General features: G+C 40.9%; 1 protein-coding gene across 1 annotated transcript in view; it reads left to right on the forward strand.

The window, feature by feature from the left end:
- The window catches only part of LOC127423803 (dynamin-1-like), a 111528-nt gene that overhangs the window by 6884 nt on the left and 87488 nt on the right, over window positions 1–17156 (forward strand). The window contains exons 2-5 of the mRNA XM_051668423.1: window positions 10238–10311; window positions 13819–13968; window positions 14822–15025; window positions 15345–15443. Of these exons, the coding sequence (XP_051524383.1) occupies window positions 10238–10311; window positions 13819–13968; window positions 14822–15025; window positions 15345–15443 (527 nt within the window). The remainder of the gene's footprint in view (window positions 1–10237; window positions 10312–13818; window positions 13969–14821; window positions 15026–15344; window positions 15444–17156) is intronic.

Consider the following 17156-nt stretch of genomic DNA (forward strand, 5'->3'; position numbering starts at 1 on the left):
GTGGACAGTGAGACTAAGTTGTGAAATTTTAAATAATATCAAGCTATAGAAAGTCAGATTTTTTTCATCGAATTATTTATGATGTGTCCAGGAGCGTTGATTATTCATGTTTTTGAGACGTTACAGACATTACATCAGAAATTATCATAATTAATTCAGATTCAAAGTAATGTCCAGCATCATCCAATCACTGTCAACCATGTTAAAATATAATGATACATTATAAATTCTGAATCTATGTACTGATTATCATTGTCTCATGTCTGTCAAACATGTTGAGTGATCCAAACATCATCTGCAGCCTGAAACTGAACTTTTGATCAGATTTTAGGAGTGAATGCACTTAACTGCATAGAGAGCTATAGGATGCTCCCTTGCTCCCTATTTAGTGAATGACTTAACCTCCAGTGTGCTGTCTGTCTGCACTGGTCTCAGAACAGTTTGAAATGCACCTTATTTTCATCCTAACTCCATATAAAGCCTCTGAAAGACACATTTTACAGCTTTTGGATGCATCCATTTATTCTCAATGTGATAATGCAGTAAATATAAGATATTTTAACAGAAACTGAACATACAGTCCACATACGTGGTCATTGTGTTTATCAGCATAGCATTTCGCGATAAATCGCTTAAATTTTAAAAGTGCCATATCAGATGAAACTAGAGACTCTAATCTTTTGACTCAAACAGATTTCAATGTAAAAATGTAATTAGGTTTCTTACCAGATGTAGATTTGTTGCCGTTTCTCCCAAAGACAAGCTGTGGTTGGCGCCATGTTTTTTTGTCACATGACTGCGTACATTGAATGTTTAACCCTTTACTGACAGCACGAGTCTCCTGATCTGAGATCAGTCAGTTTAAATGATATTAAATTATGCGTTGCGTATAGCGAAGCCAGAATACATCGTCCACGCATGTGTATGTGGGGTCGCACGAGGCTAAAACAGGAACTGATTAACTGGATTTGGTTTGGGACACTGTACCAGCTTTCCTCACATTCTCCTCTTTTTGGGGCAGTGGTGGCTTGGTGGTTAAGGCTCTGGGTTACTAACCAGAAGGTCAGGGGTTCAAGCCCCAGCACCATCAAAATGCCACTGTTGGGCCCTTGAGCTAGGTCATGTCTGACCCCAGCTTGGCTGGGATATGCAAAAAAAAAAAAAAGATTTCACTGTATATACAGTATGCAAATGTATAATGTGTGACATCTAGAGCAACTGGTGTGAAGGATTATGTTTTTCAATCATTATGACTCATAAAAGGAAATTATCCATTACAATCTCACACAGATTTACTCTATTAAACATTGTGTTATGTTCTTCTGCTGTACTGTGACAATAAATGGTGTACGTATATCTAGAGACCAGAATATCATAGAGACTAGAGACTCTTTTGACTTGCAATAAACAACCACCATTTAACCACCCAGAACACCCTGGAATTGTGGCGAGAGTTGGCACAGGCAAAGATCTAGTTCTCAAAACTGCAGCATTAGGACGTTGACATGATCATTTAGATGTGTTTCTTTTATGTTTATTGTTCTGATGTGTATTATGTGTCAATCTAATGTAAGATGAAAATGGGTTGTTATCACTTTGGTCACTTTTTCAGTCATTGGTAAAACGTGGACTTGTCTTCATTCTCTGCAGGACCGTAACCACAATATACACTGAGGGAGGCAAGTCCCCTCCAATAATTAAATATGGCCAGATTGTCGCCCCCCAATAATTGATATCCTTGTTGCTGTTCTGCTGCAGTTCATTATGCACCGTTGTCTAATTGTCATTAAGTTGTTGCAGGAATAACACAACGTTTAAAAAATGTAAATTTTTAGCATGAGCAGTAGTTGCCCTGCTTGTCAGTGTCATTTGATATAGCCAATCAAATCGATGAAAGCGGGACTCAAGTTTAAGAAGTTGAGCGGGAACCTCATGGATTAATCCAGCGCCACACAGCACGCATGCATCAGTGTCAGCGGTTCAGGTTAAGAGTGTTTGTGTCATGTGAGATGTCAGTATATAGCTAAACATGCAATATTTGCCCACTGTTCTATGATTTGAAATGTTGGACAGACCGACAGTCATTTCCAATGGTGCAAACTATTCATATACAGTACGTAATTTGGATATCGTTCATAACGGAGCCGTTTTCAGCATATCAGGGTTAAGACAAAGACCAAATGTGTGAATATTATAAAGGAATTGAATGAATGTGGTTATCTGACAGGCTTTACTATTTTAAAGGACCAAAGAGGACAATTATATTTGTGACCTCAGCACCCGTGACTCCCCGCCCCCAGAAGGCTTTGGTCCCCCCCAGTGTTCAACACATGGTTATGGCCTTGATTCTCAGATATGTCTCTGGTGCTGGTAGTCTTGTGGTTGTGAATCTGTGCCGGTCTTAACGAGATTATGTCTAATCTGATGGTCCTGGGTTCATGCGCTCGCTTGGTGCTGCTTTAATCTGATGCTCGGCAACAACACACCGTTTCATTCGTCCATTCTCGGGGAGCATCATCTGTCCTGATACACATCATATTTCAACCAGTGTTGGTGAAGCTACTTTGAAACTGTTTCCTGTTTAACTACGGTCAAGATAGTTAAACAAGCTATTGTCAAAAAGTTGCTAACTACATGGAATCTATTTCAGGAAGAATTTTCAATAATATATTTTATGGCAAATGATAATCAGTTGATCATTAATTGGCAAAAAATAACAAAGATCTTTATTAGGGTGACATTAGAAAAAAAACACAAGTGCATAATTAACTGAATTCATAAATCATTTAATTTAACTCATAAATAGCGTACATAAATGTATACAGAATACAACTAAAAGCATCTTATACTACCAGCAAATTACAAATTGAACATGAATTAAAACATAGTGAAAAACAGCAACAAATGTGATTTTCATTTTGGTTCAAGTGAATCATTTTTATGAAATGGTTAATTTACTTGAACTGTCCAAACGAAGCGATTCACTAAAATGACTCAGATTTCCCGATGCTACTTGTAAGTGAATTGTTAATTTGAACTAGTTTGTTTCCTTGAACTGTACGAACGAACTGATTCACTAAAATGACTCAGATATTCCGATGCTACTTGTAAGTGAATTGTTAATTTGAACTAGTTTGTTTCGTTGAACTGTACGAACGAACTGATTCACTAAAATGACTCAGATTTTCAGATGTTACTTGTAAGTGAATTGTTCATTTGAACTAGTTTGTTTCCTTGAACTGTACGAACGAACTGATTCACTAAAATGACTCAGATTTTCAGATGTTACTTGTAAGTGAATTGTTCATTTGAACTAGTTTGTTTCCTTGAACTGTACGAACGAACTGATTCACTAAAATGACTCAGATTTTCAGATGTTACTTGTAAGTGAATTGTTCATTTGAACTAGTTTGTTTCCTTGAACTGTCCGAATGAACTGATTCACTAAAATGACTCAGATTTTCAGATGTTACTTGTAAGTGAATTGTTCATTTTAACTAGTTGTTTCCTTGAACTGTCCGAATAGATTGATTCGCTAAAATGACTCAGATTTTCAGATGTTACTTGTAAGTGAATTGTTCATTTTAACTTGTTTGTTTCCTTGAACTGTCCGAATGAATTGATTCGCTAAAATGACTCAGGTTTCCCAATGCTACTTGGAATGTCTCAAATGTCTTGAGTTGGTCTGAATAATCTTCTATTATTATTTCTATTAAAAATAAGCAGTGAAACTATTTTATTTTAAAGTATGATTAATATTTGAAAAACTTTTGTCAACCAAATCAAAGTCATGTGGTGTAACCAACATGTATGTAGAAATGTTGTTGTCATGTGACAAAATCATAAAACAGAGAAGATGTCTTTAGACCTACAAGACTGTGTGAGAAGTTTCTAAAGTCATTTATAAAGGCACATTTGGTTCAGGTCATTTTGTGTAACCCTGAGAAAATGTTATTAAGGTGTTATTGACTTAAAAATTCATGATACTCTTAAAAAATATTTTTCGCCTTGATAAATATGTTTGAAAACTAATGATTAAGTTGCATTCACTCTCATGCATTCAAGGTGCAAGAAAACTATTTTAATACCTTTTACTTGATGGTTACACCACATGACTATTTTAAAGTAATTCAGTATTTTTTATTTTTTTGTAGAAATTGCTATAAATATTTTTCAAAAATGTGTAAAAACAGTATGTCGAAGAACTTAACACATGTTTTATACTAGATTTGTAAAATATTATTTTTATCACCTCAAACAACCCCTATGACACGTTTCAATAAGACATTCATCAGATGTTTTTGAGATGTTTATGTTTTAGAATGTTTGTAAATCTGATCTTTTTAAGATGTCTATCAGATGTTAATTAGATTGTGACACTTTCCAGATAAAAAAACGCCCTTAAACAGACATCTCGGAGATGTACGAGTGCTATCTGGGCAGGTTGTAATTAAAAACACAGTACACTGCTATTAGTGATCTATAAATGCTACAGTAGCTTGGCATTGGAAAAGTTACACTCTTGTGAAAATAGTTGAACTACTGTCTGAAAATGTAGTTAAGTTATTTACTACCCGTCACTGATAAGGTTGTGTTTGTTTGTTTATGTATTTGTTTGTGAAGTCAGTATCAGTTCAGTCCTCGTCATAGTAATATAAAAGTGAAGAATAAAGGATCTATCGCTGGCAAGAAAAAGTATGTGAACCCTTTGGAATTAGCTGGTTTTCTGCATTAATTGGTCATAAAATGTGATCTCATCTTCATCAGAGTAACAAGTATAGACAAACACAATGTGCTTAAACTAACAACACACAAACAATTATAATCTTTCATGTGTTTATTGAACACATCCCATTAAACATTCACAGTGCTGTGGAAAAAGTAAATGAACCCTAGGATTTAATAACTGGTTGAGCCTCCTTTGGCAGCAATAACCTCAACCAAGCGTACTTCACCATTGGGATGTTTTCATGTTGGTATGAGGTGCCCTTATTAGGCCACACGTAGTGCTGCGTGTTCTTTCTAAACAATTCAACCTTACTTTCATCAGTCCACAAAACATTTTCCCAGTAACGTTGTGGAGTGTCAAGGTGGTTTTTGGCAAACTTCAGGTGTGCAGCAATGATTTAGTTGGAAAGCAGCGGCTTCCTTCATGATGTCCTGCCATGGACACCATACCTGTTTAATGTTTTCTGTATAATAGACTCATGAACAGAGATGTTAACCAGTTCCAATGATTCCTTCAAGTCTTTATCTGTCACTCTAGGGTTCTTTTTTACCTCATTGATCATTCTGCGGTGTGCCCTTTGAGTCATCTTGGCTGGACGGCCACTTCTAGTGAGAGTACCTATAGTACTAAATCATCTCCATTTATAGACAATTTGTCTAACTGTGGACAGATGAATATTTAAACTCTTCAAGATAACTTTGTAACCCTTTCCAGCTTTATGCAAAGCAACTACTCTTGATTGTAGGTCTTCTGAGATCTCTTTTTTGTGAGGCACGGTCCACGTCAGCAGATGCTTCTTGTGAATGAGAAAACTCAAAATGTATTAGTGCTTTTTATAAGTCAAAGTAGCTCTAACCCACACCTCCAATCTCATTTCATTAATTTTATGCCAGGTTTGCCAACTCCTGACTCTAATTAGCTTTTTTTGTTGTATTTAGCCTAGGGGTTCACTATCTATCTATCTATCTATCTATCTATCTATCTATCTGTCTCTCTGTCTGTCTGTCTATCATCTATCATCTCTCTGTCTGTCTATCTATCTATCTGTCTGTCTGTCTGTCTGTCTGTCTGTCTATCTATCTCTGTCTGTCTGTCTGTCTGTCTGTCTGTCTGTCTATCTATCTATCATCTCTCTGTCTGTCTGTCTGTCTATCTATCGTCTGTCTATCTGTCTGTCTGTCTATCTGTCTGTCTGTCTGTCTGTCTATCATCTCTCTGTCTGTCTATCTATCATCTGTCTGTCTATCTATCATCTCTCTGTCTGTCTGTCTATCTATCTCTGTCTATCTATCTGTCTCTGTCTGTCTGTCTGTCTGTCTGTCTATCTATCTATCTCTGTCTATCTGTCTGTCTGTCTGTCATCTGTCTGTCTGTCTGTCTGTCTATCTATCTATCATCTGTCTGTCTGTCTGTCTATCATCTCTCTGTCTATCTATCTATCTATCTATCTATCTATCTATCTATCTATCATCTCTCTGTCTGTCTGTCTATCTATCTATCATCTCTCTGTCTGTCTGTCTGTCTGTCTGTCTATCTATCTCTGTCTGTCTGTCTGTCTGTCTGTCATCTCTCTGTCTGTCTGTCTGTCTACCTATCTATCATCTGTCTGTCTGTCTGTCTGTCTATCCATCTATCATCTTTCTGTCTGTCTGTCTATCTATCTATCATCTCTCTGTCTGTCTGTATATCTATCTATCTATCTATTTATCTATCTATCTCTCTGTCTGTCTGTTTTCTTCATTACACACCCTTAATGTATTCAGTGACTGTTTTGTCTGTCCTGATGATGCATTGTTGCCACCTATTTCTTTTTTCTGGCAATCTCTCTCTCTCTCTCTCTTTCTCTCTCTGTGTGTTTTTTGTTACGTGTGGATGTAGTATGTGTGTGTGTGTGTGTGTGTGTGTGTAAGAGCCGCTGACGCTGCATGCAGTGGGGGAGGAGGCGGAGCTTTAGGATTAGATTGAGTGGGTGGGTCTAATCGGCCTGTCCATCATTACAGCTGCCTGCAGACACTGGGGGATGGGAAGAGAGAAAGACAGAGAGAAAGACAGTTATATCTCTTTGTTTCCCTCAATCTCCGTGGGCGAAAGTGCTGGTGAAACACTGTGTGCTGGTGTTTGTGTTGATGTTCAGCTGTTATTATGGGATGTTTGTGAGCAGCAGGGATGAGATGGGGTATTACAGTGAATCTCATGAATAAATGCACTATGATGCCATGTAGAAAAATAATGTCAAGAAAACACATTTCTATTGAGGTGTGCACGCAGGCTACACGCAAAAGTACAGTGCGACCGGTATAGTCCGACTCATGAGCAAATGACTCTTTTGGAGCTGGGCTGTAAGGTCCCATGGCCCATCAACATTTAAAACAAATGTTTATATACAGTGCATTCAGAAAGTATTCAGACCCTTTCATTTTTTTCACATTTTGTTATGTTGCAGCCTTATGCTAAAATGCTTTAAATTATTGTTTTTCACATCAATCTACACTCCATACCCCATAATGACAAAGTAAAAAAACTGGAATATCACATTGACAGTATTCAGACCCTTAACTCAGTACTTAGTTGAAGCACCTTTGGCAGCGATTACAGCCTCAAGTCTTTTGGGGTATGATGCCACAAGCTTTGCTCACCTGGATTTGGGGATTTTCTGCCATTCTTCTCTGCAGATCCTCTCAAGCTCTGTCAGGTTGGATGGGGACCATCGGTGGACAGCCATTTTCAGGTCTCTCCAGAGATGTTCGATTGGGTTTAAATCCGGGATCTGGCTGGGCCACTCAAGGACATTCACAGAGTTGTCCCAAAGCCACTCTTGCGTTCTCTTGGCTGTGTGCTTAGGGTCATTGTCCTGTTAGTAGGTGAACCTTCGGCCCAATCTGAGATCCAGTGCGCTCTGGACCAGGTTTATATCTCTTTATTTTGCTGCATTCAGATTTCAATCAATCCTGACCAGTCCCCCAGTCCCTGTTGCTGAAAAACACCCCCACAGCATGATGCTACCACCACCATGCTTCACCGTTGGGATGATATTGCGCAGGTGATGAGCAGTGCCTGGTTTCCTCCAGACATGATGCTTGGAATTGAGGTCAGACAGTTCAATCTTCATTTCATCAGACCAGAGAATCTTGTTTCTCACAGTCTGGGAGTCCTTTAGGTGCTTTTTTAAGTGTCTTGCACTGAGGAGAGGCTTCCGTCTGGCCACTCTGCCATAAAGCCCAGATCGGTGGAGTGTTACAGTAATGGTTGTCCTACTGCAAGTTTCTCCCGTCTCAACACATGATCTCTGGAGCTCAACCAGAATGACCATCAGTTTCTTGGTCTCCTCTCTTACCAAGGCCCTTCTCCCCCGATTGCTCAGTTTGGCCGGGCGACTAGCTCTAGGAAGAGTCCTGGTTCTTCCAAACCTCTTCCGTTTAAGAATTATGGAGGCCGCTGTGCTCTTGGGAACCTTCAATGCAGCCAAAAGTTTTTTGTAGCCTTCCGCAGATCTGTGCCTCCACACAGTCCTGTCTCTGAGCTCTACAGGCAGTTCCTTTGACCTCATGGCTTGGTTTTTGCTCTGATATGCATTTTCAGCTGTAGAACTCATAGACAGGTGTGTGCTTTTCCAAATCATGTCCATTCAGTTGAATTTTCCACAGGTGGACTCCAATCAAAGTGTAGAAACATCTCAAAGATGATCCAGAGAAATAGGATGCACCTGAGCTAAATTTTAAGCATAAATATTAATTGTATTTATAACCCCTGTGAGCAAGCTGAAGGCGACTGTGGCAAGGAACACAAAACTCCATAAGATGTTGATTAATGGAGAAAAATAACCTTGAGAGAAACCAGACTCACTGTGGGGGTCAGTTCCCCTCTGACTAAACAACATGAATATAATACCAATATTAGTCATTTGTGTGCCGTGCAGGTCATGGTTTAAAATTAGTAAACTAAGTAAGTGTTAAGGGTCAGTGTTTAAAACAATGATTTTGTATGAAATGTAAGATTAATGATTAATGTCTTTGAAATGTATCCTGGATTAACTGCAGAAGTTCACATAGATGCATTGTCCTTTGTTAGTTGGCTGATGAAGGCTTTTGTTGGCAATTAATTGATAGTCTATGTATTCCATTATAAGAGTGTAGTCCATCAATAAACCAAGGTGATGTAGGCAGAGATCAATGACGTGCCTCGCAGTTCAACCTGCAGCCTACTTTTTACCTTGATCTTGTATAATGTCTACAGGTGCTTTCTTGACCTATCGAATGGAGTAGCATGGGGCAATATGTACACATTTAACTGAACAACTCAAGGCACATTGACCACAATGATATTGTTATCGTGCTCTTTTATGACATCACCCAACCATCGCATTGACCTAAAAGATAATTGGCCCTTGCAAATCTTTCAGCATTATTTGTTCTTCAGACATTTGTCTTTAAATATAATAAGTAGCTGCTTTATACAAAGTGACACACATTTGGTTTTCGACCATTGAAAATGGCTCAAATTCAATAATTTGCACAAGAAGCCACATTCAGAGCCCCATAACTCTGGGACTGAAACATAAAGGGCCTTATAAATGAAGATACCAAAATAACAGTTTGTTCTGAACCAGAATCTAAAAGGAAATTAAAATATCTTTAATACTTCTTAAGTTACAGGCACACCAACTTTGGAAAAAGAACACGAAAAGTGTTTTTTCCCATTTTTGGACTCTCACCATTGGGTTATAATGCAACAAGTGATACTGAAGTCGACTGATTTTAATAATAGATCTACCTATCTCAGTGTAAAAAAAAATAATGATGCTGTCACCTTTCTAAGGTTATTTTTTTTTTTTTACCTGTAGTTTGGCTGCAAAATCATAGGCGAAAATTGTCATTTTGACCCCCTCGACAAAATATATTACTCAGAATCTACTTGCGCTGTAGATTCTCTTTTTAGTGAATTAAAGTTGTGTAAACACACCTTTATCTATTGTTTTAAATGTATATTTCTGATTTGTTATATCTGCTCTTTCAACAGGCTGCAGAGGGCAGTAAATCAAATAAGAATTGTATCTCTTATTTCCAAATTATTATTCCTCAATAGTACTAAAATAATCGTTAATGAACCGGAATCGTTAAATTCCTTACAATTCCCATCCTGAAGGGTAATAAATGGAGAGATACAAATTGCCTGAAAACCTCAATTCAGTTTAATAAAATGTGTATTTTATTATATATTATTATATATTAAATATTTTGCATTACACATTAAAAAAGGGTCAAACTACCATATAAAGTGAATACATTCAGTATCCTGTTAATTCTATCACAAACTGCACCTGATAATTACCCTGACACAAGTGTACAAACCCACAGTTTTTCTGAAAAAAAGAAAAAAGAGCTTATTTCATATTTATTCAGCAGTAGAATGAGTTGCACTGATCCCGTCATGCATGTCCTGCACTGTCTCTAACACATTCTTGAGTTCCTCTGTTTAATCATCTCTCACTTGTGTATGTGTGTTGCTCAGGGACTTCCTCCCGCGTGGATCTGGGATCGTCACCCGTCGTCCCCTGGTCCTGCAGCTCATCAACTGCCCCACAGGTGAGCCGGTCGCCAGGTGACAGCAGGTTAACAGCAGGTTAAAAGCAGGTCAGCGCTGATCGGGGATCAGGTGTTTCCTGCCTGCCGTCTACAAACATGTCAGATTGTTTATTAGCAATACAAGAGTCACTTATTTAGCTTTTTAAAGGAATAGTTCACCAACAAATGAAAATTCCGTCATCATTTACTCACCTCATGTTGTTCCAAACCGTATGACTTTCTTCTGTGAAACACAAAAGATGTTTAGCAAATGTTCACGTTGCTCTTTTCCTTACAATGGAATCATTCAGTGACCAGGGCCTGCCACGCTCCAAAAAGCACAAAAAAAAAAAACAAATAAAAAAACACAACAACATTCAAGCACCATAAAAATGTCATTAAGTTAGTCCATATGACTTATGCACTATATTTCAAGTCTTCTGAAGTCATATGATCACTTTGTGTACTGAACAGGCCGAAATTATTGCGGAAGTTAGGAAGTATTTGGTAAAAATCGATTAAGTTACCATTAAGAATTGTGTCTGTCTCAAGAATGGTTGCGGAGTTGAGACAGGAGACGTAGGATCTATTTGCAGGCTTTAATAAAAATGACAATGAAACAACAAATGGGAACTCAAAACAAAGAACTGACAAAGAAGGAACTAAACTAGAGGGTATTTATACATACAAAGCCTAATGTGGAAATAGAAAACAGGTGAGAACAATAAGGAACAGATCTCAGTGCACACTGGGTAACGTAGTCTGGGGGAAACACTAGGGAGACAGACTGTGACATAACAACCCCCCCCCTTTAAGGGGCGACTCCTGGCAACCCCAAAGATGGCTGAGGAGGGCAGGAAGATGACCAGGTGACCAGGGAGGAGACGCCAGTGTAAGGATTGGGTCCGGAGGTCTGGGGGGGGCCGCCTCAGGGTAGAGACTGGGTCAGGAGGTCTGGGAGGTGGCCTCAGGGCTGGGCTCGACGAAGGCAGGCAGAGCCAGGAGAGGCTTGACGAAGGCAGGTGGAGCCATGGGAGGCAGAGCCGTGGGAGGCTCGACGAGAGCGGGCAGCGACTGGGGAACGACCTCCGTGGTCAGGAGCACGGGCAGCGCCTGGGGAACGACCTCCGTGGTCGGGAGCACGGGCAGCAACTGGGGAACGACCTCCGTGGTCGGGAGCACGGGCAGCGGCTGGGGAACGACCTCCGTGGTCGGGAGCACGGGCAGCGGCTGGGGAACGACCTCCGTGGTCGGGAGCACGGGCAGCGGCTGGGGATCGACCTCCGTGGTCGTGAGCACGGGCAGCGGCTGGGGAACGACCTTCGTGGTCGTGAGCACGGGCAGCGGCTGGGGAACGACCTCCGTGGTCGTGAGCACGGGCAGCGGCTGGGGAACAACCTCCGTGGTCGTGAGCACGGGCAGCAGCTGGGGAATGCCCTCCGTGGTCGTGAGCATGGGCAGCGGCTGGGGAACAACCAACATGGTCATGAGCACGGGCAGCGGCTGGGGAGAAGGTGGCCTTTTCCTTCAGCTGGGAGCGTAGTTACTGGCACAGTTGAGGCCACAGGCGTTGGCTTCAGTGCACTATTCAGACCGGTCCAGAAGAAAACCACCAGAGAGTGGTCTGGATAGTGCACTAAATTTGCTGGTTCTAAGAACTCACGGATGTGGTCCTCAACTGGACGGTCCCCTTGCTTGAGAAGCAGAATTTGGACAGCCGCTAGATCCATGTTGGGTCAGTTCTTCTGTCAAGAATGGTTGCTGAGATGAGACAGGAGACGTAGGATCTATTTGCAGGCTTTAATTAAAATGATGACAGTGAAACAACAAACAGGAACTCAAAACAACAACAAATAAGAACTGGCAAAGAAGGAACTAAACTAGAGGGTATTTATAAATACAAGGCCTAACAAGGGAACAGAAAACAGGTGAGAACAATAAGGAACAGATGACAGTGATGAAGGCAGTGCATAATGGGTAACATAGTCTGGGAGAAACACTTCAAAATAAGAAACCTAGGAAACATGAGGGAGACAGACTGTGACAGTCTGTGTCTCAGACAAGGCTATCATTTGACTTCAGAAGACTTGGAATATACCACACAAGTAATATAAATTACTTTTATGATACTTTTATGGTGATTTTATTTTGTCCTTCTTTGAGCTTGGCAGACATGGTCACTATGAAGTAATGTTGTGAAAAAAGATTTACTCCTTTTGGGTTCCACGGAATAAAGAAAGTCATGCAGGTTTGGAACAACAAGAGTGTGAGTAAATAATGACAGAATTATCATTAGTAATTGATCACAAGTAATTTTATTTGAGCAGTCAGAATTAACTTGTTCACGCATGCAATTAATTTAAAAGGTTAACACATTTTAGTGCATTTTTTTTTAATCTTTATACTGTGGAAGGCTTTGTTTGGAAAATATTAATAAATCATTATATTGTTACATTTTGTTTTGTTTTCTTTCCTAAGATTTAAATAAATGCATTTTGACAGGAAAAGAAGTATACGTAGTGTAAAATCTCAGCACTTTCAAAATCTGCAATTAATCGTGATTAAAATTTGTAATTGACTGACAGCACTAATTTTTAACTTTTTAATGACTATCATCAACACTGCCATCTAGTGGCGAAAAGCAGAATTTTGAGTTTTAAAGCACATATTTTGAGCTTTTAGTTTTTCCCTTTAAGCTCTGAAGATGTTTTTAAGGATTTCCTGTTTCAGTGGCATACCCAAAATTAAAGGCATATAACTAAAAAAACAAAAAACAAAAAACAAGGAGGGTCAAGTGTGTGGTATCATTGTAAAGAAAATGTTTCACATTTTTTAATGATATAGATTATGATATATTCTGAGACTCTCAGCCTAAGAAATTGCTGAAAAATCACAAAGAAACTTGAGCCAAAAATTTATTTAACATTATATATCTCTGGGTGTAAATAAGGTGGCTCCGAAAATATAGGTGGCTTTTGTTTTGTTCCCAATCATGTCAACTGTATCTGAGACAAAAAGTTACAGCATTATAAAAATAATTTTTCATAGTGTCCAAAAACATCTCCAAACAAATAAAACATAATAATTGTACATAAGAACTAATTACACATGCAAACACAACAATGACTAAAGGTTTGCATAGCGTGCAGACATGATTTTAGTAATGAGATTTCACAGAATGAGTTTCATTCTGTGTCATTTGAGTCATTATTGTGTCTGTGTCATGTATTTGGCGCCATCTCCTGGTGGTCATATGTAACATTGTGCTTTATGTGGATTATCAAATGATTTATACATCTGATTATCTTGTGTGTGGACTCGTTTGAAAGATAATCACCTCCTCTAAGTAATGGTATGTGATATTTTATGTTCTGTTTATTTTTCATGAAGTTATAAGCGAAAACACAGCATATAAACAACACCAACATAATTGTCAAATTTTTGCGAGCTTAAAGGTTTAATAATGCTGTTTATGTGTGTGGTCATAAGGTGCTGTTTGTTGTAATGTCTATCCCTGTTTCCTGTCAGAATATGCCGAGTTTCTTCACTGTAAGGGGAAGAAGTTCACAGATTTTGATGAGGTTCGTCAGGAAATCGAGGCGGAGACGGATCGTGTGACGGGGCAAAACAAAGGCATCTCGCCGGTGCCAATCAACCTGCGCGTCTGCTCACCAAACGGTAATTAATAAGCATTAGTAAAATCATGAATAATGTGTAATGCCTTACTACCAAATCTATTCAGGTTTTTAATAATATTTTATTTTAGTCCATATTCAGATGAGTGAATCTTCCTTTCACTCTTTTTCTTATATTTAATTTTATTTGTGATATTTTCAAAAATGTTTGCAAAATTATATTTATGTGGCTTGTTGTACATATTGTGGCAGTTTCCTGGTGAAATGAACACTAGAGGCGCTACAACAGCAATTACTTTCATTCACTTTGACACAAATCACGAGTGAAACTACTGTACTTATTATCAGTTTATAAACATTTACTTTTTGCCCTGTTCCCCACACAATGCTATCTTATGACATCTAAACACTTTTACCATAGTGCATGACTCATTTGAATGTTTGCATTACATAATCAACTACATTTACAAGCTTGTTCGAGTGTGATCAAATTGCACGGTAGCTCAACTGATAGAGTGTTGCACTTGTGATGTAAAGGAGCGGGATATGAGTCCTGAAGAGCACACGAGTCCAATAGTGAGCCCAAAGTGTCATAGAAGCAACACAAAATGACACAATTGTGTTTTGCATCTCACATTTGCTTTTTCTGACACTATGGGTTAGGTTTAGGTTTGAGGTTTAGGGTAGGGAGGTCAGTTTTGTTTATTTAAAACTTGCTTTTAGTGCCACACAGTGGACATTTCACCTCAGAACTGCAGCGATACATGTATTGAACCACGGAATATCGTTTAGCAAAAGTGTTGCCACAGTCAGGTCATTTTTAATGAGATCAGGCTGGTAAAATATCAGCCTGTCACCAATCACAATGATATTGCATATGTTTTTTTCTCCGGCAGTGTTGAATCTGACTTTGGTGGATCTGCCGGGAATGACTAAAGTTCCTGTGGGCGATCAACCCGCCGACATTGAGCATCAGATCAGAGATATGCTCATGCAGTTTGTGACTAAAGAGAACTGTCTGCTGCTCGCTGTGTCGCCTGCAAACTCTGATCTCGCCAACTCTGATGCACTGAAGATTGCCAAAGAGGTCGACCCCCAGGGTGTGTCATAAATATTAGCTTCATTTGAACTTAAAGGTGCACTAAACAATGATGTCCACTCACATGAGATGAAGACTTCACTCATATCAGTGTTTTAGAGAAAGCTGTTTTATTCTACTTAAGGGTGCCACTGTTTTTAAAGGTTCCTTTAAAGTAACCGTCCTGTTATCAGACACTTTCAGTTGTGGAATAAATTAATCAAAATATAAAAATAAAACAAATGACTTTGCACCTTTAGATTTAGTTCATGAGTTTATAAGATCAAGTCACATGCATTTTAAACTGTTTTATCTTCATATGTGTTTGTGTGTACATGCAGGTCAGCGTACTATCGGTGTGATCACAAAGCTGGATCTGATGGATGAAGGAACTGATGCTCGCGACATCCTGGAAAACAAACTGCTGCCGCTGCGGAGAGGTGAGATCGGTGTTAGACATTGACTGTTATATAAAAGAAATATTCAGTTCATACACTCAATTCTATCATCATTTACTATCCTATCACCCCTGGAGTCACGAGTTCGAATCCAGGGCGTGCTGAGAGACTCCAGCCAGGTCTCCTAAGCAACCAAATTGGCCCGGTTGCTAGGGAGGGTAGAGTCACATGGGGTAACCTCCTCGTGGTCGCTATAATGTTGTCAGATATTCCCTGTTTTTTGTGCTGAACCTCACTGGACGCTCGGGGAATATGTGGAGAAGGCTCTGGAACTTTGCAGTTCCCTTCATACAGTGGATTATGGCAGGAACCCCGGGCCAAAATCTGCGTCTTTGGCTCCCTTGTCGAAGCCTTCCACGGTCCCTGTCTCGAAGCCTTCCATGGCCCTTGTCTCGAAGCCCTCCACGGCCCCTGTCTCGAAGCCCTCCACAGCCCTTGTCTCGAAGCCTTCCACGGCCCCTGTCTCGAAGCCCTCCACGGCCCCTGTCTCCAAGTTGTATGATCTGCCACTGATGTCGGTGCGTAGGTCCATGAAGACCCTACCTCAAAAATTGTCCTCGCCCACACCTGCCACGGTCAACGAGCCCGCACCCACACCTGCCACAGTCAGTGAGCCCATGCCTGCCACGGTCAACGAGCCAGCGCCCACGCCTGCCACGGTCAACGAGCCAACGCCCACGCCTGCCACGGCCAACGAGTTGCTAGCCTCGTCCATCCCAGAGCCAGCGTTGCCAGCCTCGTCTGTCCCAGAGCTGGGGTTGCCAGCCTCGCCCATCCCAGAGCCAGCGTTGCCAACTTCGGCCATCCAGAGGAGGAGGAAGAGAAGAAAAGTTTCTGTTCCCAAGTCCCTTTCCATGTACATGACCACGGAGGTCGTTTCCAAGTCTCTGCCCATGCCCATGACTACAGAGGTCATTCCCAAGTCTCTTCCCATGTACATGACCACGGAGGTCGTTCCCAAGTCTCTGCCCATGTTCACGACTACAGAGTTCGTTCTCAAGTCTCTTCCCATGTACATGACCACAGAGGTCGTTTCCAAGTCTCTGCCCATGTTCATGACCACGGAGGTCATTGCCGAGTCTCTGCCCATGCCCACGACTACAGAGGTCATTCCCAAGTCTCTTCCCATGTACACGACCACGGAGGTCGTTCCCAAGTCTCTGCCCATGCCCATGACTACAGAGGTCGTTCCCAAGTCTCTTCCCATGTACACGACCACGGAGGTCGTTTCCAAGTCTCTTCCTATGTTCACGACCACGGAGGTCGTTCTCAAGTCTCTGCCCATGCCCACGACTACAGAGGTCATTCCCAAGTCTCTTCCCATGTACACGACCACGGAGGTCGTTCCTGAGTCTCTTCCCATGTTCGCGATCATGGAGGCCATTTCCCATTCTTCCGGGACTCTCTGTCTCGAGCCTCCTACGGCTCTGCCTTCCATGACTTCGCCCCTCGAGCCTCCCACGGCTCCGCCTTCCATGGCTTCGCCCCTCGAGCCTCTCCTGGCTCCACCCCCAGAGTCTCCCATGGCTCCGCCTGCTCCCCCAGAGACTATTCATCCAGCGGCTCTGCCCGCTCCCCCAGAGACTATTCCTCCATTGGCTCCACCCGTTCCCCCAGAGACTATTCCTCCAGCAGCTCCGCCCACTCCCCCAGAGACTCCTCCTACTGTGGCTCCACCGCCTGACCCAGTCCCTG

The sequence above is a fragment of the Myxocyprinus asiaticus genome, chromosome 3 (assembly GCF_019703515.2).
Source record: "Myxocyprinus asiaticus isolate MX2 ecotype Aquarium Trade chromosome 3, UBuf_Myxa_2, whole genome shotgun sequence".
NCBI classification, from domain to species: Eukaryota; Metazoa; Chordata; class Actinopteri; order Cypriniformes; family Catostomidae; genus Myxocyprinus; species Myxocyprinus asiaticus.